Source organism: Meriones unguiculatus, chromosome 10 (assembly GCF_030254825.1).
Source record: "Meriones unguiculatus strain TT.TT164.6M chromosome 10, Bangor_MerUng_6.1, whole genome shotgun sequence".
NCBI classification, from domain to species: Eukaryota; Metazoa; Chordata; class Mammalia; order Rodentia; family Muridae; genus Meriones; species Meriones unguiculatus.
The window spans coordinates 100,592,147-100,619,198 of record NC_083358.1 but is presented as its reverse complement, the minus strand read 5'-3'; the positions used below and the strand labels follow the sequence as shown (position 1 = coordinate 100,619,198).

At 51.5% G+C, this 27,052-nt stretch overlaps 2 protein-coding genes across 7 annotated transcripts; one reads left to right on the top strand and one right to left on the bottom strand.

Moving 5' to 3' along the window:
• The first annotated feature begins 2 nt into the window (after positions 1–2).
• Rhoc (ras homolog family member C) lies at positions 3–5,808 on the top strand. 2 transcript variants are annotated; one of them, XM_021634226.2, is made up of 5 exons: positions 3–141; positions 3,147–3,310; positions 3,798–3,918; positions 4,179–4,309; positions 5,247–5,808. In XM_021634226.2, exons 2-5 carry the CDS (start codon positions 3,155–3,157, stop codon positions 5,418–5,420), a joined length of 582 nt encoding a protein of 193 aa, XP_021489901.1. In that variant the 5' UTR covers positions 3–141; positions 3,147–3,154; the 3' UTR covers positions 5,421–5,808. The 2 variants fall into 2 exon arrangements, with proteins under 2 accessions (XP_021489901.1, XP_021489902.1); XM_021634227.2 differs by lacking the exon at positions 3–141 and adding an exon at positions 908–1,156.
• On the bottom strand, positions 4,906–26,953 carry Mov10 (Mov10 RNA helicase). Of its 5 annotated transcripts, none has more exons than XM_021634223.2 (21): positions 26,762–26,953; positions 26,344–26,526; positions 17,261–17,464; positions 16,752–16,987; positions 16,353–16,614; positions 14,059–14,193; positions 13,682–13,850; positions 12,494–12,648; positions 12,046–12,222; positions 11,778–11,925; positions 11,316–11,474; positions 10,995–11,098; positions 10,731–10,828; positions 10,426–10,642; positions 8,674–8,791; positions 8,323–8,514; positions 8,119–8,193; positions 7,197–7,322; positions 7,031–7,119; positions 6,658–6,779; positions 4,906–6,575 (listed from the first exon to the last, which is right to left on the bottom strand). In XM_021634223.2, the coding sequence occupies exons 2-21, from the start codon at positions 26,478–26,480 to the stop codon at positions 6,490–6,492; spliced, it is 3,009 nt and encodes a 1,002-aa protein (XP_021489898.1). In that variant the 5' UTR covers positions 26,481–26,526; positions 26,762–26,953; the 3' UTR covers positions 4,906–6,489. The 5 variants fall into 5 exon arrangements, with proteins under 5 accessions (XP_021489898.1, XP_021489897.1, XP_060248923.1 ...); XM_021634222.2 differs by having other exon boundaries at positions 26,344–26,561; positions 26,663–26,818; XM_060392940.1 differs by having other exon boundaries at positions 26,344–26,561; positions 26,762–26,777.
• Positions 26,954–27,052: the final 99 nt, after the last annotated feature.

Genomic DNA, 27,052 nt, shown 5'->3' with positions numbered 1-27,052 from the left:
CGAGCCAAGGGCCGCCCCCGTCGACCCTCCCCGCCCCCCTTGACGGGCCCGCCCCAGAGCGGTGCTGGAGAGTGGGGCGGGGCCCGGGTCAGTCTGAGCCTCCGGCACCGGCCAGCGCAGCTGGAGGCGGCGGAGCGGAAGGTACCGGGGCCCGAGCTGGGGGGTGGCGAGGCGTCGTGGGAACTGGCCTCGGTGGATAGCACTTTCCCGGTTCTCCAATCGCTCGGGGAGAGGCTCGGGAGGGGCCTTCGAGCCGGACATAGGAGGGCGCCCAGTAGGCGCTCTCCCCTCCTGGGCTCTCGAACCAGTCTCTTCCTTTCTGAGCTTTGCCTTCTCAAACCTCCCTAGCCGGGACAGGGACATACTTGGATCTCCGTGAGCGACCCTATCCAGAAGCTCCGATTTTGGGCGCGGCGTAAGGAACAGGGCCTCAGACCGGCTCGAGGAGGGAGTTCTGGCCTGGGATGGGGAATGGCGGGAATAGGGGCGGGATGTGACCACTGCCTGGCGAGTCTGGACTCCGCCCTAGGCTGGTTTTTGGAGCTGATCTGAGCTAAGAGCTTGAGACGACTAGGAAAGATCCCGCTACCGTGTTGTGTGTGTGAGTCTGACTGTGAGGAGAAAGCCAGAACAAAACACCCAAATCTCCCAACTCTGCCTCCTACCCTTTTGGGAGGTTTGGGAGTGTTAGGGGGTTGGGCTGGAAGCTGGGGCCCAGTTCTTCCTTCACTTCTGGCTTTAAAGTTAAGGAAGGTGTTGCCCAAAGAGTGATTCCTTGCCTAGATCTCAGGGGAGCAGAGTACAAAGGCCTGTTGGATCACCTGGGAAACCAAGAGAATAAGGAGGGCTAGTGTCCTGTCCCAGACCCCTCTCCAGGCCCTGAGTGAGACTTCGTTGTCTCTCTTAGGGTCAGTGGGGCAGTTCCTCTGGGGCCGCCTTTCACAGGGAGTGTTAGCCATGCCCTTTTGGCCTTGGGCCTAACGTCCTGGCTTGGCCTGGGTCCTCAGTTCTTCTGGCCCCAGCAGAGGCTAGATGGGAAATCTTCTGAGCTGGGGCTCCAACCCTGCCCCGAAGTTGCAGCCTCTGCTTCCCACCATCTGCTGCCAACTGCCTTGCCGTGGGACAACAGTGGCACTTGCATGCGGAAGTGACTAGGGTTTGTATCCGTCACCTCCAACACTGTCCACCCTGGGACTAGCTGAACTAATGGGAGTTGGGGGGTTACCTGGGCCTACCACCCAGACCTCACTGTCTATGGAGATATGCCGCAGAGTACATGCCTTCTTCCCCTGTCTCTTGAGGGTACCAGGGAGAGCCCCTTGTGGCGGGGAGTGGGGTGGGGGTGGTGTTAAGTGTGGCTGTTCATACACAACTCCTATAAATTCTCTGTGACTCATGTCCTCTTCCCTCACATCCCAGTTGTGTATGTTTGTGTGTGTACGGGAGGGAGGAACCGCTCAGGGGCCTGATGCTGGAGTATTCAGCTTCCTAAGAGGTAGGCCCAGGACAGGGTTGGAGGTGGCGGTGTGCTGGGAGTAAGGGAGCTCAGCCGAGCCAGACAGGATATGGGACTGAAAGGAAAAGCCAAGTTTGGGGCCGAGAGATCATGTTACTGTCCCCTTCTTAACTGCTCCCTGCCTAGTCAAAGTATAGACTGGTCCTCATTAGTCTTTTCTTTTGGGGCTCCTCCCAGCCCAGGCTCTAGCCCCCTCCCCCTCCCCCTCCGTGCTTCCACCTCATCTCTACTCCAGAGGTGGCTGGCACTCTCCTTCCCAGGCCGGGTAGGCCTAGGGACCTCAGTGGCCTGGTCAGAGGCCCTGAAGAGAAGCCATGAAGGTGTGGGCTGCTTGTTCGTATGTGCTGGGGTGCAGGACACAAGCAGAGCCTGAGAGAGGCTGGCTCCTTGCCTTGAGTCACAGGGAGGTGCCTGCAGGGCCTAAGGGTGGGCTGGTCACAAGGAGGAAGGGGCTGTTCCGGAGTGGGTGGAGGTGATTCCCAAGTGGATTAGCTCCCGTCACTGCGGATAGATGTGTGGCTCCCCACAGCGTAGTCATTGTCCCCTGTCAGGGGCTGAGTGACCCAGTGTTGCTGCCAGGCCCGGGGGGGGGGGGGGGGGGGGGGGGCACAGGCTGTCTGACCGTGAGCTGCCAGGACTGAGCCTTCTTTGTGTGACTTGAGACTTTGGGGAAGGGATGGGGTGAGCTGGCGAAGGCAGCCGGCTGCTTCCACTGTCCTCCGGCTTACTTTCTCAGCCTCGGTTCTCACCTGTGGAGTGCCATGTAGGCAAGACAGACTGGATCACAACAGCCCTGCTTTGAGAGCCATCCCTGCACCTCACGTGTCAGACTTAAAGATGTGGCTAAACCTCACTGCGCCTCAGTTTCCTACTTGGTCAAAGTAGGAAGGCCTGGGGTCAGTGAGATGGCTCAATTGCCAGCATGATTACCTGAGTTTGATCCCGGGAACCCATGCAAATGTAGACTTGACTGCAAAGTTGTTCTTTTGACTTCCACAACCCCCCCGCCCCCCAATAAATAAAGAGGGTTTTGTTATCAAACAGGAAGGCCAACATCTACCTAACAGGCAACTAGAGATCGGAAGATTTATTTATTTTTCTCAAAATGCCTGCAACAAAGTTTATGTATATCCAGGGAGAGACAGACCCCCAGGGGCTCCACAGGTGTTCCTTGCTTTACCTGCCGCTGACTTCTTCGTGACCCGGCAAGCAAGGCTCCTACTGGGGGGCAATCTATTCTAGTTTGCATTTAGTGATTATTAATACTGCCCAAATCCTGGTGACACATCACACTGATGGGCAAGGCGGATAAATCTAGGTCTTCGGGGGCACACCTGAGCACTTTTCAGACGGTCTGGGTCCTGCAATTGAATGGGCAAGATTTAAGCCACTGTTCTTGGCTCCCAAGAGTCATCCTTCTCCTTCTGATCACTTGTAACCTATCCAGGAAGACCTGTCCTGAGCAGCATTCCAAGGTCTTTTGCCTGCAGGATTGGTTCTTGGCAAAACCCCCTTCCCTTCCTCTGCTGGCTGTTGTGGTTTCCAGGCAGGCTTGGGGGGCCCAAGATAAGTTTTTGGACTTACTGGATTTCCTCCCCTCTTCAACTCCCCACTGCCTCTTGCCTGCCAGTTTCAGTCATGGCCGCAATCCGAAAGAAGCTCGTGATCGTGGGCGATGGTGCCTGTGGGAAGACCTGCCTGCTCATTGTCTTCAGCAAGGATCAGTTCCCAGAGGTCTACGTCCCCACTGTCTTTGAGAACTACATCGCAGACATCGAGGTGGATGGCAAGCAGGTGAAGGCCAACAACCCTGGCCCCCCAGTCAAGTAGGGTCCTAGTATGTTCTTTCTTACCACCCACGTACATCTTTGCTTCATTTCCCTGCCGGAACCAGCAAAAGTTATAAAGTGAAGCTGTAGCCATAGAAAAACTTGGACTTACTATCTGGTTTGACCACATACTGGCTCTGGAGTCTGAGCCGAGTCCTTTGCCTCTGGGCTTAACCTCTCCCCACTGCAAAATGTAAATCAGGACAAGATCTCCCCCAAAGGGTTGCTGGAGGAATTAAATGCTGCTTACAGTAGCAGCTCATATTACACAAGGATCAAAGCCATCTTAGACTTTTCAAAAAGTCTATCATTGGTTTTGTGACTGGTCACTACAACCAGGTACATAGCAAGGGCTAAAAAGATGTTCGGGTAGTTTATAGGACCAGTGATTTCAGAGGGCCTTGAGGCTGTAGGGTTGGGGCCCTCGGGCTAGCTCTAGTCCTGTGTGTCAGGTGGAGCTGGCTCTGTGGGACACAGCAGGACAAGAAGACTACGATCGCCTGCGGCCTCTCTCCTACCCAGACACCGACGTCATCCTCATGTGTTTCTCCATTGACAGTCCTGACAGCCTTGGTAAGGCTTTGGTGGGATTGAGAGCATTTGGTAGCTCCCATCTTCAGAGGCTCTGGGGATTAGGGGGAGTGCTGGGAGCATGTAGTCCCTGTAGGTCTCCTCTGCTCTGGGGACAGTGGCCCTTGGGATCAGGGGTCTCCACTGCAAGGGGCTTTGAGCTGCGCAGGGTACTGCTTGTTCAACAGTCTTGTGACTGCTGTGGAAGGCAGAACTTCTGTTGCTAAATGGGTTCATTTACATCTTTTGTGACACCTCTGCAGAAAACATTCCTGAAAAGTGGACCCCGGAGGTGAAGCACTTTTGTCCCAATGTGCCCATCATCCTAGTGGGGAATAAAAAGGACCTGAGGCAAGATGAGCATACCAGGAGAGAGCTGGCCAAGATGAAACAGGTGGGTGGGGCCGCTAGACGGTGAGGAAACTTCCTCGGACAAACTTTCCAGCCAGGATGGAAACAGCTAATAGCCAGCCTTAGATGGGACTGTGATATTTTAGTCACTTCCTGCTGTCCCATGCCTCAATGTTGGGAGGAACTGGAAGAGTCCTCAAGTAACTAAAGTGTCAGAGAAGCAACAAGTCCAAGGGCATTTGTTGGAACTTATTCCAGTTTACGGCTGGGGCTACTAAGATGAATGAAGGACCCTCACCTCAGGCAGCAGCTGTGTCAAATGAGGGCGTGGAAGCTGTGCTGTTAAGAGTGCCCTGGGGAGGGAGGACATTATAAATGGCTGGAACGCTTGGCTGTGTACGTAAAGGCTTGTTAAATGACTCTAGCCAGAGGCCTATTTTATCTAGAGGAAGGTAAGAAGGTAGGCCACCCTGGAGGAGGCCAATTAAGGTTTTAATTGGGGAACAGATGCCCAGTCTGGCAGCTATGTAGGATGGACTAGAGCAGCGCTTCTCAGAGTCTGTGGGTTTGTGACCCCTCGTCAGACATCCTGCACATCAGATATTTATGTCATAATTCATAACAGCAACAAAACTGAAGTTATGAAGTAGCAATGAAAATATTTTTTATGATGGGGGTGTGTGTCACCGCCACACGAGGAACTGTATTAAAGGGTTGCAGCATTAGGAAGGTCGAAAAGCACTGGACTAGAGGAGGGCGAGGACAGAGGCCAGTTGCGCAGTTGTTCAGAGGAGGGATGGGTGCTGTGGGAACAGAGCAGGGTGGGAGGAGAGGAACGGACAGAATTCTGAAATGGCAACTTGGGTCTTATGTCTCCAGCCTGGAAACTGCCTGTGGTCAGCTGACCTGGGTGTTCTGCAGGGCCAGTCTGGAGGACGCTCACTGGCCCCTTCTTTTGACCCCGTATCTTGTCTTATCAGGAGCCTGTTCGATCTGAGGAAGGCCGGGACATGGCAAACAGGATCAGTGCCTTCGGCTACCTTGAGTGCTCAGCCAAGACTAAGGAAGGGGTGCGGGAGGTATTTGAGATGGCCACTCGGGCTGGTCTACAGGTCCGCAAGAATAAGCGCCGGAGGGGCTGTCCCATTCTCTGAGTTCCTCAAAATCTCCTCAGTTGCCTCCCTCCTGCCCCCCACTCCATCCTTGTAGGACTCCATGCTGCCAGTTTCTTTTTTGGTTTCTTCCTGCCCAGGACTGCATGAGTTTTCCCAGCCCCAAGTTGGAGCTGGTAGTCCCTTCCTCCCTGCCTCTGGGAACCAGGCTGGTGCCCTGCCCTTCCTGAGCAGAGCCCCTCCTCCTGCTGCATTGGTCCAGGGGTGGGGCTCTTAGTCCCTTTGGCCTTCCCCATATCACACACCAGCACTTTATATATTTCTGACTCACAGGAGGAGTCTAGGGTAAGGACTGGGATTTCTGCTTTGGGTAATAGCCTTAACTTGGTGGGAAGGCAGGATACGAATAAAGGTCAAAGGTTGCACCACGTGTGGCAGCTTCCTGTCTTTCCTGGCCTACCTTGGCTGTGAGCCTGGAGTCCCATCTTTTTCTTCATTTCCAAGTTGCTGGTTAGGCTGGGCCCCTGTCTGCAGAGGCAGGGCTGGTGGGGGGTGGGAGGGGAGGCAGGAGGGGATGGGGTGGAGTCTAGAGTAAAGGATGAGGTCATGTTTGGCTGACTGCCTGGGTGGGTGAGGGGAGTGCTCTGTACCATTGGCTAAACATAGAAGCCTGTGGGTGGCTTCCCTGTGCACTGGGTTCCCTCCCAGCTATGAAGGGGCGTGGCCCTGGGCAGATACCCTCCTGGAGGGTCAGCGTGGGAGCACAGGAAGCAGGACCAGGCTGATGAGACTTAAGCAAGAGGCTTTTGCATAGAACAGCATTTTGTTTTTCTTAGAGCAGCTCAACGCCTGAGCGCTTGCCTAGCGTATTTGAGGCTCTGGGTTCAATCCCCAGTACTGCAAAGGAGAGGGGAAAAAAAAGCTTTCTTCCTCCCCCTTCCTCCAAGTTTTAGCAGCTTGGGTTATTTTCCCTAGCAGAGGAAGGGGTGGAATGGTTTGGGCTGTAAACTTCCCAGCCTTCCCATCTCTTGAGGGACAGGTGAGCTGGGTTCAGGGTCAGGGATAGGCAGCAATAAGGCTTGGCTGGTGTGAGAAGACGGCAACTGTGTCTTCAGAGCTCATTTCTCCACTCTGGCTCCACTTGTAAGGGCAGGCCCTCTTCACCATCCTGGGGGACATTCTGGTGACGGCGGGGCCCTAGGAAGAAAAGAGATGTTTAGTTTTTCTGACCTCTTCTTCCCACCATTCATGTGCCTGGCCCACCATGGCCTGACCATACCTGAGGTAGAGGGGCTGAGTTTGCTCAGGCCTTGGAGTAAATCCTGTCCCTGCTGGAGGTCCAGTTTAGCGGGAAAGGGGCATCCGGTATACCCCCCGTTTTCTTTACAGAACTCCAGGAATCTGTGGGATACAGGACATGGCATGGGAAGCTGTGTAGGCCTGGCTGGGGAGCAGAGGCTGGAGGCCAGCGCTCGGTGCTGCAGCATCTGAGGCAGAGTTGGTCCACTTCGGTTATTAATACAAGGCGGGCTCTGTGAACACCCACAAATCTGAGGACTAACAGAGCGGTGAGCAGATGCTTAGCAAGGACACACCTGCCCTAGACTATAGCTCCTAGTCACCAAGAGAAATTATGGGGTGGGAATGCTTACGTTTTCCAGTCTGGGTCATGGCCTAGGAGGAGAGGGTTGCCCACTACGATGAGCAAAGCCTTGGCCCGGGTCACAGCCACGTTGAACCTCTGGAAGGAAGAAGCGGCGATGTCACGGAAGGGACAGGCCCCGAGGAAGAATTCATGCCACCCAGGAGCCTGCAAACCTTGGGGTTCTTAAGGAAACCGAGGTTAAAGTCCAGATCGAGCTGTACAAAGCTCTGGCTGCTTCGGACGGTGGAGATGAGGATGACACTCCGTTCTTGCCCTTGGAACTCTTCCACAGAGCCCACCTAGAGGGCAGAGGCAAGTGTTAAGACCAGGTAGGCTAAGAGGAACCATGGCGTCAAAGCTGCAAGGAGGGTACAGGCGAGTCACTGGGCACTTGTAGGTTAGTGCAGGGCCCAGAAGAAGACAGGAGGCCTACTGTGGAGGCCTGAAGGACAGATCTAGTTAGAGGGTGGGTCCTGGAAACTATTCAGAGCAAAGAATGGCACTGCAAAGAACGAACTGAGCAGAGTTCTCTTCCCTGGAGATGGCCACCAATTTGGTCGGACCTTCCGAGGGACGGGCCTCTAAATCGTAAAGGGTTGGTTTTCAACCCTGGCTCACCTATCAGAGTCACCTGAAGCTCAAAACAAAACAAAAAACCAGACAGTAACAATAGCGAAACCCCACCAGTGCCCCGTTCTGCCTCCGGACAGTAATGCTAGTTGACTGGGTGGGACCCAAGTAGTGGCATTATTAAACTTCTCCGAGTGATATTTTAATCTGAATCAGTGGGGAGACACCCCTCCCAGAAGAGTTAAGCTACGGAATAGGCAGTGAGGAGACAATATCACATGACAGGCAGGGCTGGTCTAGGGAGTTCGGACTTCATCCCTAGGGCAGAGGTCACACACCTGACTGACGGATAAGTAAGACGTGGCTTCTCGTTAAGCAGGCAGGTCGCCAGCTTCCATCTCAGAACTACCCCCCCCCCGGGAAACCCCAGTTCCATTTTGAGGAAACAGGGTGGGGCAGAACTCTAGGTAGGCTGAGATAAGAGGCACGTGGGATGCTGGGAGTGGAAGGTGGGAGGCGTGTCACCTTCAAGTCCTTGATGTCATCCAGTCCTCGAAGCTCCCGGTCAAGTTTTGTGATGCAGTAACGGATTTTTTCCACCTGAAGGGAGGGGACAGGTGCCTTTCTCTCATACCATCCCCTTTACACGAGAGGGAGGCAGAGGCAGGCAGCTGGCTAGGGTGCTGGTGAGCAGAGAGGGAACACCTAGCCTTGGATTGGCAGCCTGACCTGCTTCCGGTACGGGGAGATGACGCCCACACTCCGGGGGCTCAGGCGAGCTTTACCCTTCTTAGAGGAAGGGGCCAGGAGCTGTTTCAGGTATGAAGTCACGGTGGCAGCCTCTTCAGGGTTGAAGAAGGATGGGCTGTTGCCCTCTCGCTCATCTTTGCCCATCACACCATGGAAGATGATGGGAAAGCCCTGGATACAGATGGTAGGGAGACCTTCAGGCTCATCTCCCTGCCTCCAATCCAGCCAGGGAACTAGGGGTTCCAGGTCATAATGGCAAAGGGAGGGCTGCATGCCTGGGGGAGGAAGGAGCCGGGGTCTGGGTTGGAGCCCTGCCCTACTAGGCCTCACCTGTTGAGGCAGCCCCTCCCAGCGACAGAACCGTTCTCGATCCACCACGTCTGCGCAGGCCTGCAGCTCTCCATCGTAGTACAGCTGGTTAGGGATGTCTAGGATGGTGGGATGAGACCTGGGTGGGGGGAGGAGAAAGAACAAGGTCAAAGGCCTCTCGGGGAGCCCTGCTCTGCGTGCTCCTCACCATGCGTTCAGCCGTTCTCAGGACACATTCCTCAGTGTCTGCTGCCAGGTGCTGCAAACCACACAAAGTTAAGCCAAATGTGGTTCTAATATGCTGCCAGGCTAGGGCTCTGACCAGCCAAATTCCTCTTAAAAAAACAAAACAAAAACAAAAAACAAAACAAAACAAAAAAACCACAAGAAATTAGGACCCATTCTCAGGTTTTAGTTTACCGAACAAGGAAAGTCCAAAAACAAATTATCATCTATTATCACTACTATTCAATTAGGTTTTATCATCTTTTATCACTACTATTTAATTAAACCCCAAAACTATTAAGTGTCAACACAAAAGCACTTACAGAACCTTTACAATTATTATTGTGTGGTGCGGGATGTCATGCTGTGTCACGTGTATGGAGGTCAGAGGACAACCTTGTGGAATCTCTCCTCCCACCTGTAAGTGGCTTCATGGGTTTGAGAAATCCAACCCGTGTGGCTAGTTACGTCCAGCAAGTTCTTTTACCCACTGAGCCATCTCAACCCTGCATTTCTGAGACAGTGTCTTACTGTGTAGCCCAGTCTAGCCCCAAACTCCCAATCCTCCTGTCTCACTCAACCTCCAAATGCTGGGATTTACAGGAATGTGCAACATGGCCCAGCTTACACTTTAAACTCTTAAAAGATTTTAAAATGATTTTCAATTATGTGTCTCTGTGTGGGTGTGTGCCTGTGAGTATAGGTGACCATGGAAGGCCAAAGGTGCCAGGAGCTGGAGTTAGAGTAGGTTAGTGACATGGGTGCTGAATACAGGTCCTCCGCTACACTCTCAACTGCTGAGCCATTTGTCCTGTCCCACATTTACCAAGTTCTCACTAATGGTCTAGAACTCATCTAGAACTTTAAACGCACTGGTGTTTAAACTCACGTACTACAAGTACGCAGGTGGCAAGGGTGGCATGAGCCTACAGTCCTACTCGGCCGAAGGCAGGTTTGCTTGAACCTCAAGTTAAAATGAGCCTAGGCAACACAGACAGAGCCTGTCTCAAAGGGGAGAGGAGCATTGGCGATGTACATCAGTGGTGGGACAATTGAAAGTAATGTGCAAAGTCCTGGGCTCAAGCCCTAGCACCACACGAGAAATAAAAATTACAAGTGCAGCCAGGTATGCTGGTGCACACCTGTAATCCCAGCGCTCAGGGAGGCAGAGGCAGGCGGATCTCTATGAGTTTGAGGTCAGCCTGGACCACAAAGTGAATGCAGGACAGCCAAGGCTACACAGAAAACCCCTGTCTGGAAAAACAAAACAAATCACAAGTACATAGGCCTCAGTTGTATATGCCATTCAACTAACAGTGGTTTTGAGGAAAAGCTATGCTCCCTTCCTTTCTTATTTCTTGCTGGACAGCCTAGAAACTTAGATCCATCTAGACACATCCTGGTCTGGAGGACTTCTAATATGCAGATAAACCACCGGTCTAAAAAAGAAGCCACCTGCTAGATCATAAGAGGGGCTGCAAAGGAGACTCCCTGCTAAGGGCCACTGGAAGGGCGTAAGACAAGCAGCAGGGGAGGGGACAGTGATACCTGTAGTTGCGGAGCAGTTTGGTGATGAACTGGGCATCATAGCCATTGGGGCCCTTCTTGTACAGTGAGTTGTAGGTAAGCAGGCGCTCCAGCAGAGAGTAGCCAAGTCCATGCTTCTGGGCCAATGGTGACCGAAGCACGGGCCCCAGCTGCCGGGGGTCTCCTGCTAGTACCAGCTGCCCTCCTGGGTTGCCCGTTTCTTTGACATCCATCAGTCCTGAGAGGTATGGGGAGAAAGGTTAAATGGTGGAATTACCCAATTGGTGTGGGGTGCTGCACCTATAGCCCATCCTGAGCCCCCTCACCTGCTATGGCCACCAGACTCTCAGGCTCCATGCAGTGGCCAGCCTCATCGATGAAGATGTGTGTGAAGTGATCGATGGGAAACTGGGCTGACACCAACCTGGGAGTGTCAGGCCAAGCAGGGGTCATTCCCAGGCACCCAGTGACCAAAACCTGAATTCTGGCCCTTCATTTCATCCTGCCCTCAGGAGCCCTTCCTCTTTCCCTAGCCCTACACCCCATTACTTTTCCTAGCCATTGAGAAACAAAGCCTACACCTTCCTTACCTGCTGGCAGTGATGAGGGTGGTGATTAAGACCCGGTATTGCTGTAGATGCTTTTTGGCAGGATACACATACTCTCCCTTCTTAGCATCCCAGTTACAGCAGCTCTGTGGGTTCCCAAAGCAGGAGAAATCAGCTTGGCTCTTCCCTTTCTTACTCTCACCCTGGCTCTGGACCACTAACACATATTTACCTACTTAAGGAAACTGGAGTCCCCAGAGGGGTCCTCACCCACCCAAAGTCACACAACACAACAAGTCTTCAGGTACTCTGAGAACCCCCCGGGTATCCGTTGTCCCTTGGCCCTCTGCACTTCCTACGTACCTTAATGTCCTCAGGTACCATCCGGATGTCCCTACTGGGGGCCAGGAGACGGTAGATGGAGCTGGGCAGGTGGACCCGGAGCCGCTGACAGAGGAGGTCAGCCCCCGAGTTAGACGGAGTGCAGGCCAGGATGTGGGCTTTGGGCAAGTGCTTCACCACCTGAGAGACAAAGAAAACGATAGTGTGGGCAGACGCTAGCTACGACAGGGGACTCAGGCTGCATGTGCTTCCCAGACGCCTGCTGGTTCACGTGCCACCTTAGTGTTGGATATCAGTAAATTCATGCCTACGTATTTACGCACCAACACTCAACAGTCATAATAACCCTAACTCCCAACCTCCTCTTTGCCTGGCTGTTTTCATGTGTAGGAACACTGAGGTGACAGGAGGGAATCAGAACTGCAGACACATGCAGGGGCTGCATGAGTGGGTACAGGCCTTGGGATTATATTTCAGCCTCACCTGCTTGATGGCCTCCACTAATGTGACGGTCTTGCCAGTACCTGGAGGCCCAAAGATGATGTAGGGGGCAGGCCGGGTGGTGCCCCTCACAATGTGCTTCATGGCCTGGAGCTGCTCAGGGTTCGACTCCAGACTCCGATCATACAGCCTGGCAAAGGGTCCGGAAAGACGACGAACTTGAAATCATCCAGTACCCCAGAGGCTTCTGGGACTCTGTTCCCGATAGCCACACCCCAAGCTGCCCCAGGGCCCATGCCCAGAGTCTCACTTGAACTTCACATCTGAGGGCAGCAGCGAAACCCCTTGGGAGGCCACAGGAAAAAGCATGGGCCACAGAGGCCAGCGCCCCGTCAACTCCAGGGCCCGGTGCTGGACCCGAAGGGGCTGGCGGTTGAAGGTAAAGTTCACCTTGAAGGTCAGCCCATCCACAAATCGGCTCAGGAGGCTGTAGGTAAAGATTTAGGTTTGAGTCCAGGTTAGGTGGAGCGGGCAGTAATCAGCCAGGAGCCGTTCCCCCTCCGACCATTCCACTCCCTCCCATTCACTTCCCAAGAGGTCCTTACAAAGTTCTCTGGGAGATGAAGTAAGTTTACCCAGCATGGGGTCCCCCTGCCCTGTGTTCAGGGGTCCTAGTCATCTCTGAAAGGAAGACCTCCTCTCCCCAGGCCTTAGAAGCCTAATGGTCGCTTCAGTGGTTTGGTTCTCCCAAGACTCACCTTGTGGAAAAGCTCAGCTTTACGCGATCCAGTTCTACCTTGTGTACAAAACCTTTGTAGGTAACAGGGTCCACCTGGTGGGTCTCAGAGGACAAAAGGGCAAAAAGGTGGTCACCCCGTAGCACTGAGGGACGGCTTTCAGCCACACCAGGAACCTGCAAGGTGTAAACAGAAGTCAACTTTTCTACCCAATAGCTGACCAGTGGAGGGCCGTAGTCCCAGGCTCTGGCCTCATAGCCCCAACTTATCCCCGCTTTCCTCTTCTACAAGGCAAAGCAAGAATCACTAGAAGGACCACAGCCTGCTAGAGCCACATACACTGGGAGTCTAAGAACCTCCAGGGTAAGATTTTTTAAGATGTGGTGGCCAATGTCCCCAGACCAGCTAGCTGTTTTTTTGGCCAGTTCAGCTCCAGTTTTGTCTTTGGTGCAAACTCACTTCTTATAACCTTTCCCTGATCATCCTAACTCTCTCCCTTCCTACCTGCACTCCTGTACATCAATCCATTCTCACAAGTAACTGAGTTTGTGTGTATACATTCAAAATGTGAGGGCTGGTGAGATGGCTCAGTGGGTAGGGGTGCCAGATGCTAAGCCTGACAACCTGGGTTCAATCCCTGGGACCAACGTGGTGGGAAGAGAAACCAGACTCCCGCAAATTGTTCTCTGACCTCCTTATGTGTGCCATGCATGTTGAGCACATACAAACTAAATAAACAATCGAACGAACGAATAAAAACATGAAGATTTGCAAAGGGTCTCAGAATTATCTGGTAAATTATCCACAAATCTGGGAAAACAAGGGTCTTGTTAGGTCACACAATGGGTGGCAAAACTAAATTTTAAAATTCTACTAATAGGAACTTAGTGTGATGGGCTGTGCCTATCATCTTGGCACTGGACCAGTAGACACAGGAGGATCAGAAGTTCAAGTTTATCCCTGTCTACACAGAGGGTAGGAAGCTAGCCTGAGCTACATGGGATCCTGCCCCAAATAAAAAAGAAACAAAACCCACAGCCTGGCATGTTTTGGGGGACTAGAAGCTTACCTTGCTCTTTGTCCATACCCTCTGCAACAGGTACCATTTCATTCTTTTTGTATGTTTGCTCTGCTGTCAGGGATCATGGCCTGTCACCTCCTTAAAGCAGACTGTCATGGGCCCCCCTCTGCACGGACCTGAGCCCTTACCTCCAGGGTGAGCAGCCTTGGATTCTGGTCCACAGGGTCCCAGGTCATGGGCACCGATTCCAGGTCATAGTGCCGGATGTCATGCTCCATCTGCAGCTCTTCCAGGTGCAGCAGCAGCCGGAGCTTCACCTCATAGTTCCGGGACTTCAGGGTTGTCTCCAGCTGGGCCCTGGTAGGGATGGTTGGGTTGCAGCAGGATCAGGGTGGATCAGACAACCCCACTGCTCTGGGGCTCTACCCTCTCCATTCACTCATCCCCACACTGAGCACACTGCGGATGTCAAGGTGAACCGGTGCAGTGAGCACAGACAAGGAGAAGCCAGTGGAGAGAGGGAAAGAAGCCAAGGGAGTGTGTGGCACAAGGTGCCAGTACTTACTTGATCTCCGCAACCTCCTTTGGGGAGGTGAAGATGCTTGGTCCCTGAAGAAGGGTAGGGAGCAGTTGCCGGAGGCGGATGGGTGGGTAGTAGGTCCCCAGGGCCAAACTTAGCTCTAGTTCATAGCCCTTGGCACTGTGGGAGGGAAGAAAATGTCACGAACACAGAACCCCCTCATCATCTTCAAAGACTCTGGAAATGGCCCCATGGAGCCTTCGAGAAACACTTGTACAGTAACTTCTCTAGTGTGGTCAGCAGCCACTTAGGGATACAGTGCTCCCTAGCTCACGCAGCTGCTTGGTCCGAGGTTGCTTCACTCTCGTTTTTTGTAAAGCCTAATACTTGGAATACTTAAAAAAAAAAATCTTTTTGGTAAGCTGGGTGTGATGGCACAGGCCTATAATTCCAGCACTTAGTAATGGAAAAGAGCACAAAACATTTATGAGTTGTAGACCAGCCTGGTCTGATTCTCTCAAAAATAAACAAATATAAGCAATATATGCTCTTTTGAGGAAATAACAACAAGGCAATATATTTTAAGGCAAAATATTTTAAATAACACGTAAAATTCTTACTCAGGAACAGTCAACTTTTAACTTTTTGGTATATCATCTTTCTGAGACAGGTTATCCGATAGCCCAGGCTGGCTTCAAACTCGCTAAGTAGCCAGACTTTACCTTGAACTCCTGCTTTCCACCTTTCAAGTGCTGGAATTACAGGCATGCACCCATGGCCTTTGCCTGTTTGTGTGCTGGGGCTACAATCCAGGGTCTCACACATGGTGTACATTTGTTTTACACATATGTACTGTTAACCAAAGAAACATGTTATAATGATGGAGATCTTATTACATGATTTGCATTTATTACTCATTATTTTTAAAGAAAAGATTTATGTAATTTTTGTATGAATGCTCTATCTGCATGTACAGCTGCATGCCAGAAGAGGGCACCAGATTCCAGTATAGATGGTTGTGAGCCACCATGTGGTTGCTGGGAATTGAATTTAGGACCTCTGGAAGAGCTGAAAGTGCTTTTAACTGCTGAGCCAGCTCTCCAGCCCCTATTACTCATTATTTTAAAATGTTTACCAAAAATGTTTACCTTTCTATGAATATGTGTGTATGAAGAGGGTGCCAGATCCCCTGGAGTTACGGACAGTTGTAAGCCACCCAAATTGCGTGCTGGCAACTGAACTCAGGCCCACTGAAAGGGTAACTCGAGTCATTTCTCCAGCTCCTTCATTGTGTGTTTTAGACAGAGTATTTCTCAGAAATCCAGGCTAGCCTAGAACTCTCCTATAGCACAGGCTAGACTATAACTTGTACTGATTCTGGCCCAGCCTCCTAAGTGTTGGAATTACAGTGTTTTGAACTACCATACCTTGCTCTCTGATTTGTTTTTTTTTTTGTTGTTGTTGTTGTTGTTTTGTTTATTAGACAGGATTTTACTATGTAGCCCTGGCTGGTCTTGAACTTACAGATCTGCCTGCCTGTGCCTCTGCTTCCTGAGTGCTGGGATTGATGGCACAGGCCACCATACCTGGCTCTCTTGTAACAGCTTTGTTGGAAAAATTCACATACGCTTCTGTGATTTGTCTAACGTATTCAAGCATATGTGCAACCATCGTTATGGCCAGCTTTAGAACATTTTTGACACTTTTTCGCCACCACCCTTCTATTCTGCTGCCTCCCTCATAAATGATTATATCTAATAGCGAGTGCCAGGCGTGGTGGTACAACGACAGTGCAGGCCTTTAATCCCAACCCTTGAGAGTCAGAAGCAGGTGGAGCTCTCTGAGTTTCAAGGCATTTTAGTCTGCATGGTGAGCTTCGGGTCTTCCAGGGTTACACAGCAAGACCTTGTCATGAGAAAAAGGAAAATAACAAAAAGATAGCTCAGCAGTTAAGAGCACTTGCTTCTTTTGCAGAAGCTGTGGGGTGGCTCACGACAGCGTGTGACTCCAGCTCAGGGAATCTGGCACCCTGGTCTGGCCTCTGACACACACAGACACAGATACAGACACACAGGCACACATGCACACACAAACAACAAAGCCTTTAAAAACAAATGGGGAGGGATTAGGTGTAGCTCAGGGGTAAAACATTACTTGGCCATTTCTCTACACAGAGCTTTCACACTGTCCTCGGATCTGCTGTTCTCCTGCAGCTCCCTTCTCTAAGATGGCAGGGAGCTGAGACCCACAGGAGGGAGTAACCTGCAGCTCAGAAAGGGGGCCCTGTCTCCTCGCTTGGAAGTCTCCCCAAGCGCCCACGCTGTCAGCTATCTAGTTACCGGTCAGGCCTCTCTCCTTCCTCTATCCGGTTGGTCAACACAGGGTTTCTACTGAGCCGGGGCGTGCGTTTGAAGGGAGTTGTGGGTTTCAACTGCGCAGCCAGCGGGCTGTGGGCAACGGCGGCCAAGAAGCGGGCAATGTAGAAAGTTTCTGCTCCTTCGGATCCCGATTCCCCAGGTCCCAGCAGCTCCCAGAGGACGGTGGCTGGGAAGTAACCCACGATGCTGGTCTTACAGTAGACATGGAGCTCATAGCTTTCACCTGGAAGAAGGAAACTGAGTGAGGTATCGACCCTACCCCACCACCCCCATTCCAAGGCAGGAATCCACTGGATGGAGACAGTAGTTTTTTTCTGAAGCTCTGACTACCCAAGGGCTATTTCTCCTCAGACCACTCACCTGGGCTCAGTGGACAGGGAAGGTCCTGTTCACCATGGTAGAAGGCAAACTGAGGTGTCCAGCAGAGTGGGAAGAGATGAGTGAGGGTGACAGGCTTGCTTCCTCCGTTCCGAAGCCGTAGAGTTAGTACCTCTTTGCGGTTCAAATCCAGGCGGATAAGGAGCTGCCCATCTCGGGCTTCGTGGGGTCCCTGGACCTCCACGGCCACCCCATGCTTCCCATGAAGATATTCAGCCCTGGGGAAAGTGGGTGTTAAGGGGGGAGGGGAGAAGAATGTGGAGGGAGGACCTTGGACTGGGAATTGCCCTGGGGAAGGTCTCAGGCTTAGGAACCTCGTCAAGCATGGGATTGCTTGGGAACCCACTTCTACCCTGGATTAATTGCCTGCCTCTCTTCCTTTCTTGAGGCGGTGGGGGTTTACCACAGCCCAAGGAAAGCCAGTGCTTTTAAAGCTAGATATCCCTTTCCCCTTGCCCTCCTGCCCACTTACGGGGCATGCGCTCACACACCTGTCATGAAAGATCCTGGCCAACAGTGATCTGTGTTGCTTGCTGATACTCGACCCTGGCTTTATTCGCCTCTTTTCTGGCAACTGCACATCAGCCCAGCGGTCTAGTTTGAAGAACCTGACCCGAGTCTTGGTGACGAAGGCCAGATTTGCAATCTTCATTCCATACAGCATGGAGGAGAAGCCAGGGGCAGGGGTCCCATAGCTGCCAGAAGCAGAGGATACTGGGAAGTGAGGGAAGGCAGGGTGGCTATGGAGAGGGTGCTGGGGAAGGCCTGTAGGCTGCTCTGTTATAGGGTCACACCAGCCCTGCTTCAAGGCAGGATGGGACTCCAGCTAGGGATGGTAGGAATTTTTGACAATTTAAAGCGAGGCATTGGGGCTTTCCAACACAAAATAATCGGCTTAAATAGCACCGTGAAGAAAAGTCCAATATTGGGCTGTTGGCTGGGAAGACAAAGAGAAAAACAGATTTTTTTTTTTTTTTTTAAAGGGGGACTATTTTGGGGACATTAAAAAAAAAGTGCAGTGGAAAGAGCTATGGCTAAGGGAAGTTGAGAAAGATGGCTCATAGGAATGGACAGGGCCCAGGCTGTGGGGAGGGCTGAGAAAGGAGGTCAGAGAGAGCAGAGATGTCCAGAGTGTGGGCAAGGTGGCGGATCAGACAGCAGTTTCCACCGGAAGTCAAAGGGTGCAGGTGGAACCCAAGCAGGAAGGGAAAGGATCCTTCTCCCGAGATCAAATAGCCTGGCTTTGTGCCTGGAGGGGCGAAGACAGGAAGAGCGGTCAGCAGGACAACCTCAGGGCTGAGCACCTGGCTGCTCAGCGCATTCCACTCCACACACACTGACCGAGGCATGTTAGGTGCCAGAAGCTGCACTTGAGGCTGGGTGGTTCCAAGCTGCCAGGCCTACTCCAGCCTTGAGGAGAAAACTATACATTCCAGCATGGTGATGGAGCATAGTTGCTGAGACTGCACAGAGCAGCTCACTGAGCCAGGGGTACTGAGGGCCTGTCTGGGGCAAGGGTGATCTCTGAGGAATCACTCCAGCAAAAGGAGGCACAGGGTGAGTAAACTGATGGGTGTGTATGACGGGGCTGTCATCCCAGCTACTTCAGCTGGGCTTCCCCACCAGCACCTTGTTTTCTTCCTCTCTTGAACAGAGGTCTATGGAGCTCAGCGGTAAGGGTGCTACCTAGCATTTGTGAGGCCTGAGGTTCAACCCCTAGCACCAACAAAAAAAAAAAAAAAAAGAAAAACAAAACCCAACCCCACCCCCCAAAATCAATCCTTCCCTTGCCAAAATACCCCCAAACCAAAAACCAAATGAATAAGATAGGGATTGAAGACCTGCCTTAAAGAACCACCATGAGGCTCACTTGAGATACTGACATTGCAGGGAACCATTTAGCCGAGTGCTTGGCACAAAGCAGACCTCAGTAAGGGAGAGTGATGGTTAGTGTCACATATAGTTGGTTTGCACTACAGTGAAAAGTTCAAAGAAAGGGATGACAGGAGCTGGCAGAGACGGGCAGGCCAAGGAGCCTGGACTTGACCCTGACTTTCAGCATCCCTTCACTTCCCTTTCCTGGTACCCAGGAGCTTGAGGATGCTCCCAAATATGTGACTCAGTGAACACAGTCAAGCTCTGGAGGAATGATAACCTCCCTCAATGCTTGTCGGGACAGTGGGGTTCTTAGCACAGCCTAGCAACTGTTTGGTGATGCTTATTAACCCACCCCTGGGGCCACAACCAGCTTGGAAGAGCACACGGTAAGGTCCTGCGGCTCAGGACATCTCCCTGTGTCCCACACCTGTGACTCTGCCTCTCTCCTTCATCCCGAGAAAGGGGAGCAGTGCAATTCAGATAACATCAAAGAGGCCATGATTTATTTCTTTTAAAAGGGTGGTGAGTCTTTTGAAAGCACGGTGAGAAATGCTCGGTCATTGTTAGCTGCTACGGTTAGTACCGTATTAGTGGAAGAGGTCTAATCAGGGCAGGGGGGAGGAGCAACAGCGACTTACTTTTAGCCCACAACCCTGTGGGTACAGAACCACTGGGCTGCTGGGTTTTAAGCAGGGGAGTGGCAAGATCATATTTGCATTTCAGATCGCTCTGGCATCAGGATTGGAGGATGGATATGCTGGAGGCAAGACTGGAGGCAGGGAGACCAGTTAGAAGAAGGCCACTGCAGCTGTCTGGTTAAAAGACACCAAAGGCCCGAATGAGGGAGTGGCAGAAAGAGAGGAGGGGGCAGATCTGATCCTATTCAGAATACAGATTAGCAGAATTTGGTGGCTGACAGGAGGGAGAGTAATGGAAAGACGGAGGCGAGTTCTGGTTATGTGAGGCATGAGCGGAGAGCTCACCCCTCATAGTCAAGGTCAGAGTCTAAGAACATCAAGGAGTCCCCTGGTGGTAGTTAACAACCACGGACCCATGCTTCAAACCTTCCCTGGGTTCCAGCAGTCTTCAAACAGCAAAGGTCAACCCAGGCCAGGGAGGAAGGAGAATCAGAAGAGAATTTGGTAGAACCAGGCATGGTGGCTCACACCCATAATCCCAGCACTTGGGAGGTAAAGGCTGAAGACCACCTCAGGAGGTAGAGGCAGGTGAATCTCTGTAAATTCGAGGCCAGCCTGGTCTACAAATCGAGTCTAAAACAATCAGGGACACATAGACCATGTCTCAAAAACACAAAACAAACAGAGAGACAAACAAAGAAACAAACAAACAAAAAAGCCTCCTAAAAAGAGCTGTACAAATTTATTTTCTCATTAGTAAGGATTTCAGAATGCTCTTCCCCCAGTCCCTAATATTACAAAATTTCAACCGTTTAAATTTTTTAGTCTTTTTTAAAAAAAAAAATCATTTTGGGACAAGGTCTCTTGTTGCTCAGGCTGGCCTTAAATTTCTGATCCTCCTGCTGCTACCAAACTTGTGACACATGACTGGCTAGTTTTCGCCATCTGTTAACATTTTGTTTTTTAAATTAAAAGGTATCTTATTTGAATCCTTATTTCCTCAGTCAGTCACCTCGTTGACACGGTCTCATTATGTAGCTCTGACAGGCCTTAAACTTGCAGATTGTCCTATTGCGACAGCTCAAGTGATGAGATTACCTCATACACAAACCCCGCCTAGTTTGTCTTTTGTATTGCCTCCGACAGCTGCCTGTCGTATCTGTTGTCATTTTTTTTTTTTCTAGGCTCTGTTAACTGCTGACCCTACTTCTGCTCTGACATCTCCCCTCCCATGCTTTGTCAATCCCTTTCACAGGCAGGATTACCAAACACAGATCCAACCACGGACGACTCCATATTGCACAAACCCAGCTAACCCGTAGGTAGGTCACACTTAACAGCTACCATGACAATACCAGTGCAGTAACGTCATCTCTACCAGCAGAATGCTTTCGATTACTTACTGAGTGCTGTGCTAAGTCACCAAGTGCATGGGTCATCTATTTCTCACAAGCCTTTGTGAAAGCACCCATCATCGCCACACGTGCGGATAAGCCACCTATCCCACAAAGAACTTTAGCTACTCCCAGCCCCTCTTGCCACAGCTCCTTAGCAGGCTTTCCCCTCTTTGCAGACATCCTTAGTCTCCACTGCCCTGCCCTTTGCCTCTGTTGTTTGTTGTTCAAATAAAGCCAAAGCCAGCCCAACTTAGTATCAGATTTGCAAGCGATCTTAAAGGGACATCTAGCTATACAAACTCAGGTTACAGTTCTCAGTAGTGAGTGGGTCAAAACCAGGCTGAATGTATTTTTTAGGATTTTTGAGACAAAGCCTAGCTATGTAATCTAGGCTAGCTTTAAACCTGTGTTCTCTTTCTGCTTCTACCTCCCAACCATTGGAGTTATAGACGTGAGTCATGCATGGCATCCCAGCACTTTAGGGATCTGAGGAAGAACTGTTGCCAGTTTGAGCCTAACCTACATTACGTAGCCCTAGTGTCTGTCTGCCTGCCGAACACACATACAATCAGGAGTCATAAAAGGAATAAAGTATATGACTATTGTTTCAGACAGACATATATATTTTTTTGTTTTGCTTTTTTGAGGCAGGGTTTCTCTGTGTAGCTCTCGCTGTCCTAGAACTCCCTAGGACCAGGCTGGCTTCAAACTCACAGAGAACCATCTGCCTCTGTCTCCTGAGTGCTGGGATCAAAGGTGTGCACCATCACTGCCTGGTGAACTGTTGTTTTTTGTTTTGTTTTAAGGAAGACACAGGTTGTATATACAAGTAAGCCACCAAGCACAGTGATGTTTTCACTGGGGATGGAGGGAAAGACACCAAACCACCCTCCATACAAGAAGCCAAGGAAATGTTATTTCTAAAACGCTGATTATGTCAGTCATCAAGTGGTCTTCACCCCTGAGCCATCTCTCCAGCCCCTACTTTTGATTAATTACTTTCATTCTTTGAGAATTTCACACATGTATACAATATATTTTGATCGTATCTGCCCCCCACTCCGCCTCCCTGCACTTTCTACCAACGTATCTTCCTCTTAAGCCTATTTATTAAAAAAAATAATTTTTTTTTAAACATTCACTTTTCTTGTATGTGTGTGTGTTGGGGGAGTGTGAAAGGCCAACTCACAGAATTGTGAGTGTTGGTTCTCTCCTTCCGCCAAATAGGTCCCGGGGATTGAACTCAGAGCTGTCAGGCTTGGCACTAAAGTACCTTTAACCAGCGGAGCCACCTCTGCAGACTGCTTACCACCTTAAAAAGACCGAGTCTCATATGGGCACAAATGTGGTGCCACCCACTGGAACCATGTGCAACCTTACCAGTTACCACTGCCCCCAAATTTAAAAAAGGAGTCTCTCCTGTCCAGCAGCCACCAATTTCCAATAAACCCTCAGCTAGAAGTGGGGCCTCCTGAACCCCGTCCCCACCACCCCTGTGAGTTCATGGTCTTGTTATGTCCAGAAGACAGTCTTTCACAGCACCCTTCCTCTCTTCCCACTCGCATGCTTTTCTCACCCCTCTTCTAAGATGTTCCCTGAGCTTTGGGGAGGTGCTTTTGATTTTCTGAGACACAGTCTTCAAACCTGCTATATGCCAAAGGCAACCTTAAGCTCCCGATCACGCCGCTCCCCTCCTCTCAAATGCTGGCATTACAGGCAGGTGACAGTAGGCCAGGCTGTCAGTCTTCTATTTGGAAATGAAGGTTTCCATCTTTAATCCCAGTAGGGCTCAGGATGTTGAGCTAAGAGACTGAAGACTGAGGCAAAAGAATCGTCTCAAATCTGAGGCCAATGTGGGCTTCGCAGTGAGTTTCAGGCCAGCCTAGCAGGCCCAATTCACCACCCTCACCCATGAAAAAGAGTAACAACAGAACGGATGGTGTACCTCACTTGGAGAGTGTTTGTCTGCCCCATGCATGGTCCTAGGTTTCTTCCCAAGTACAGGAAAAAAAAAAAAAAAAGACTGTGGTCGGTCTGGTGCTATGTATTAAAATGCTGATTTCAGTACCTTGAGATCTGGTTACCGCCCCGCCAAGGGTATTATAATGTTGAACTAGCTTCTGTAACCATGTGATGAGAAGGAATGTTACCCAATTATCCCCAATTGGCTGATTAAAAGGCCTATACCTGGGAAGGGCAGGAGGTAGGCGTGGCTAAGGTTCTCGGGAGACGGAAGGATCACAGCAGAGAGGAAGGGGAGGAGGGAGAGAGGAGAGCTGCCTTGTTTTAGGTGGGAGAAGCACACGTCTGGCATGGCTGGAGGAAGCGTCCCAGACAAGAGACTAAGCAAGTGTTTATGGAATTCTGGGAAGTGGCCTGGGAGGGGCTGGGAGGTAAAGGTGGTTGAGGGTTAGGAGTTGTCTTGCTTCAGGCAAGATAAGGCTATCCTAGAATCTATCTATCAGGTGTCTGTGTCTTTTACTGATTATGATAGTGGGTTAGACGGACTGCCACAATAATTATAGCACTAATAATAAGGATTATTAGACCATACCTTAAATTAACCACAACGACAGACTAACAAAACAAAGCCAGTTCCTGGTCAACTGGATCCAAGCGGACTCTGCCAGCACTTACTGGGCATCTTCTACATACAGACTCTATGTTGAGGACTGAGAGAGACACAGGACTCAAGGCAGGGAACTTGAAAGAGTGGTGGGGAAGGCGGCAGGAGAGTTGTAGTGAGAAGCACAGCGTAATTTAGTTGTAAACACGCTATACTCAACGTGGAAAGAGTAAGCTAGGCGACTCCAGAAGAAGACGATTAGTCATGGTCTGGGTTTAAAGAATGCAGAGGAGGGCAGAGGAGATGGCTGACCGGGGAACATGGTGCTTTGCTATCAAACCTGAGGATTCAGGTTCAGTCCACACACAGACACACGGACACACAGACACAGACATACAGACACACATACACTCACTGCATTGGAGTGTTCGCGGGGCACATGAAAAGCCCTCATGAGTAGAACCGAAGTACTGGAGAAGTAAGAGCAGGAGTTCAAGGTCAGAAATACAAAGGACCCTATTAAAATGGGGTGGGGATGCAGAGAAAACTTAGCCTTCATCCAAGCAGGAATTTCTGCCAGCTGGGTGAGAGGGGCAGGCAAGAAAACCTGCTACTTCTGCTTTCTGGAGTGATGCGGGGAACATTCTACCCATCATGCTGGCCTCTAAAATACCCAAGTCATAGATTCCTCGGTTTTGCTGAATAGGTCTCATGACAGTTTACAAATCCAACGCTCAAGGCTTTCTTCCTCCTCTGTGCACAAAGACTATCTGTCCTTCAAGGCCAAGGCCAGTCTCCCCTGTTTTATTTGGGTAAAATACAAGTGCACAAAGAGTCACCCTTAGGGCTACAGATGGCATTCAGTGGTGGAATGTTTGCTTGCCTGGCAAATGCAAGGCCCTGGGTTCAAGCTTCTGCACTGCAAAATAAATTGGAAAAAAAAAAAAGGTGCAAAGCCACTTGTGGTGGGGTGTTCCTACAATTCTAGCACAGAAGAGGCGGAGGAAGGAGAAACCAAAAGTTCAAGGTTAGTCTCAGCTACAGAGCAAGTTTAAGCCTGGCCTGGGTACATGAAATCCCGTCTCAAGCTAGATTCAGTGGCGCATGCCTGTAAACCCAGCACTCTGGGAGGCGAAGGCAGTGGCAGGTGGATCCCTGTGAGCTCAAGGCTAGTCTGGTCTACAAAGTGAGTCCAGGACAGCCAAGGCTACACAGAGAAACCCTGTCTGGGGAAAAAAAAATCCTGTCTCAAAAGCCAAACGGGATTGGAGAGACGGCTCAGTGACTGGAGTTAGATTCTCAAGCATCCATGATGAGCAGCTCAAAACTGCTCGGAGGCCTTCTTCTGGCCTCTGTGGGAGAGTGTGCACATGCAAAAAAAAAAAAAAAAAAAAATTCTTAAAACACCAGACTCTATCAACAAAGATAAAAACCCAACAGTATAGAAGCCAGGAACGGTGGTTTAGGTCAAACCTGCTATTCCAGCACTTGGGTGCCTGAGGCAAGAGAGCCACTTAAGTCTGTAAGTTTGAGGCCAGCCTGGGTGGTAATAAACTGGACTAAAATAAATATGCAAAATTTTTTATCTACCACGCATAGTTTTTTTTTCTTCATCCTAGCATAGCTGCCTTTTGCCAGGTACTGAAACAGTTTACTAGCTTTGGAGCTGACAAGACTCCTCTTCTTGACTAGGCCTTGAGCTTGGCCTCCCTACAACCCTTCATCCTGCCTATCTCAGTTTTCGTAAGAAGCCTGGTAAGTTAGCCTAGTGAGAGGCTCCGGCGCTCGGACGATCCCGTCAGCCTTCGCACCCTCCACCTTTGATATGTAACTCTCTGGCCTGCTTGTGGAAAGAACTGTGCTTGTTCGGCAAACAACGCACAGCCATCTGCAGAGAATCCCTAGCAATCTGGTGTATTTGGAGTTAAGCTCTTCCCCGGGCTGCCAGAGTACTTGCATGCAGAGCCACCACGCACTTGGTGGACATGGGTGAACACGTGGGTAGGGAAGTGCCGACTATCCTCCAACATTTCCCATATTATCGTTAGCATCATTTCACCGTGCGGTATGGTCCACTCTAGACTATACTCTGTATGCGTATCCATAACCTTTGTGGTTTACTGCAGAGTTTTCATTTGTGTGTTCCCACAGTGCCCAGCACAACGTGGAGCAGCGAACAGGTCATCACCATCTTTGCCTCTTTTTCAGAAGCTGCTCAGCCCTCTTAATGCTCAAGACGCATGTTCATGAATTACAGTAAAACTCGACTCAACATGCGCAACCCCTACCTTCTCCCCTAACTTCAAGCCACACTGCCATTATTAATTCCGCCTAAGACTCGCCCCAAATCATAGCAGCCACATCTCACCCATACTGGCTTTTTGATCTCTCAAAATCTTAGCCCCAATCCCATTCCCCTATTTATTAGTGCGACTCTTTACACTCATCCCAGCTGAATTGCTTCTTCGGTCTTCCATCCAAGGCAGCAGCCTGTTGATAGAGGTGTTTCTGAAGCACAGTCTACGGTTTGACAGAAGTCTCTTTGATTTTTCACTTGGGTGGTAACAGGAAAAGGAAACCAAATATCTTCAGCCGTGGGGGAAAAGGGGCCTCCAGGAGGCTGTCCCTGGCCCTGGGTCTCCATGGAGAAGCCACAGGTGCTAATGGAGGTTTGACTGCCTACGCAGTTTGTGCTCTTTTCTCCCTGAAGCTCCCCGAGATTCTCCCGCCTACCCTGGGCCTCTTCAGTTCTCCCGCAGCGTGGACCCTGGAGGCGGCCGCCCCTCAACGAGGGGGCGGGGATCCCCGCTTAGCCCGCAGCCCCTTCCCTGTGGGGCTCCCCTCCCCCACCGCCGAGCCCCGGCCGCTGCGAGCCGCGCGTGGGCACCGACCCCTCCCCGCCGGGCCGGGCTTTGCGGAGCGGGCGGGCTGGGGTGGCGCTGGCTGGGCGTGGGCAGGCGCCGCATTTGGTCTGCCAGGACCGACCCGGCCCGATCGGCCCGGGGCTGCATCCCTGTGCGCCCCGGGCGGGAAGGTGGCCCCACCGCCCGGGCGCTGGCCTCGCGCCTTGGGGCCCGCGGTGGGCCGGCCCGTACCTGGGCTTGAAGTCGCGGTTGTAAATCGTCCGCAGCCGCTCGCGATCTGTCTCCAGGTCCAGTCCCCGTTCGGCCAGGAAACTCTCGAACCTCTGGCCGGCCTCCCGGAGCTTACGGCAGCTGAACTTGCTGGGCATCGCGGCGGCCGCTGCGGCCCAGGCAGGAGGGTCCGTGGAAATGAAACTGAAAGTCGCCGCCGCGGTTTAGAGTTGGCTGCTCTGGGGTGAGGGTGCAAAGGGGAAAAGACCCCTACCTCTGACGACTGCTCCTGCCAACCACCTTCTCCCCGCCAGCCTCCCCTCCTCCGTCCTTCTCCTACCTGAGCCTTCCTTTCGGTCTCTTCGTCCTATCCCCTCCCCCTCTTCGCATTAACTCTTTCCTAAGGAGTCTGACCCCTCCCTCAGGGCCCTCCCCTTACCCCAAGCTCCCTCCCCTGGCTGCTAGCCAGGATCCGAACGTGGCTATCGCCTGGGGCCCCCTAAACAGCCGGGAGGACCTTGGAGCCTCAGCTAGGGCTACTCCCACGCCCACTCTCCAGTGCCTCGGGACTTAGGAAAGCTGCAAGAGCAAAGGGCAGGGCCCCGGACATGGGTCGGCTGCAGCTGGACTGGGGCAGCTCGTCCAGCACCTCCCCCAGACTGCCAGAGACATAAACCAGTACGGAAGCGAGCGGCACGCCCCCTCCCCCATTTCCCTGCTCCGGCTTCCC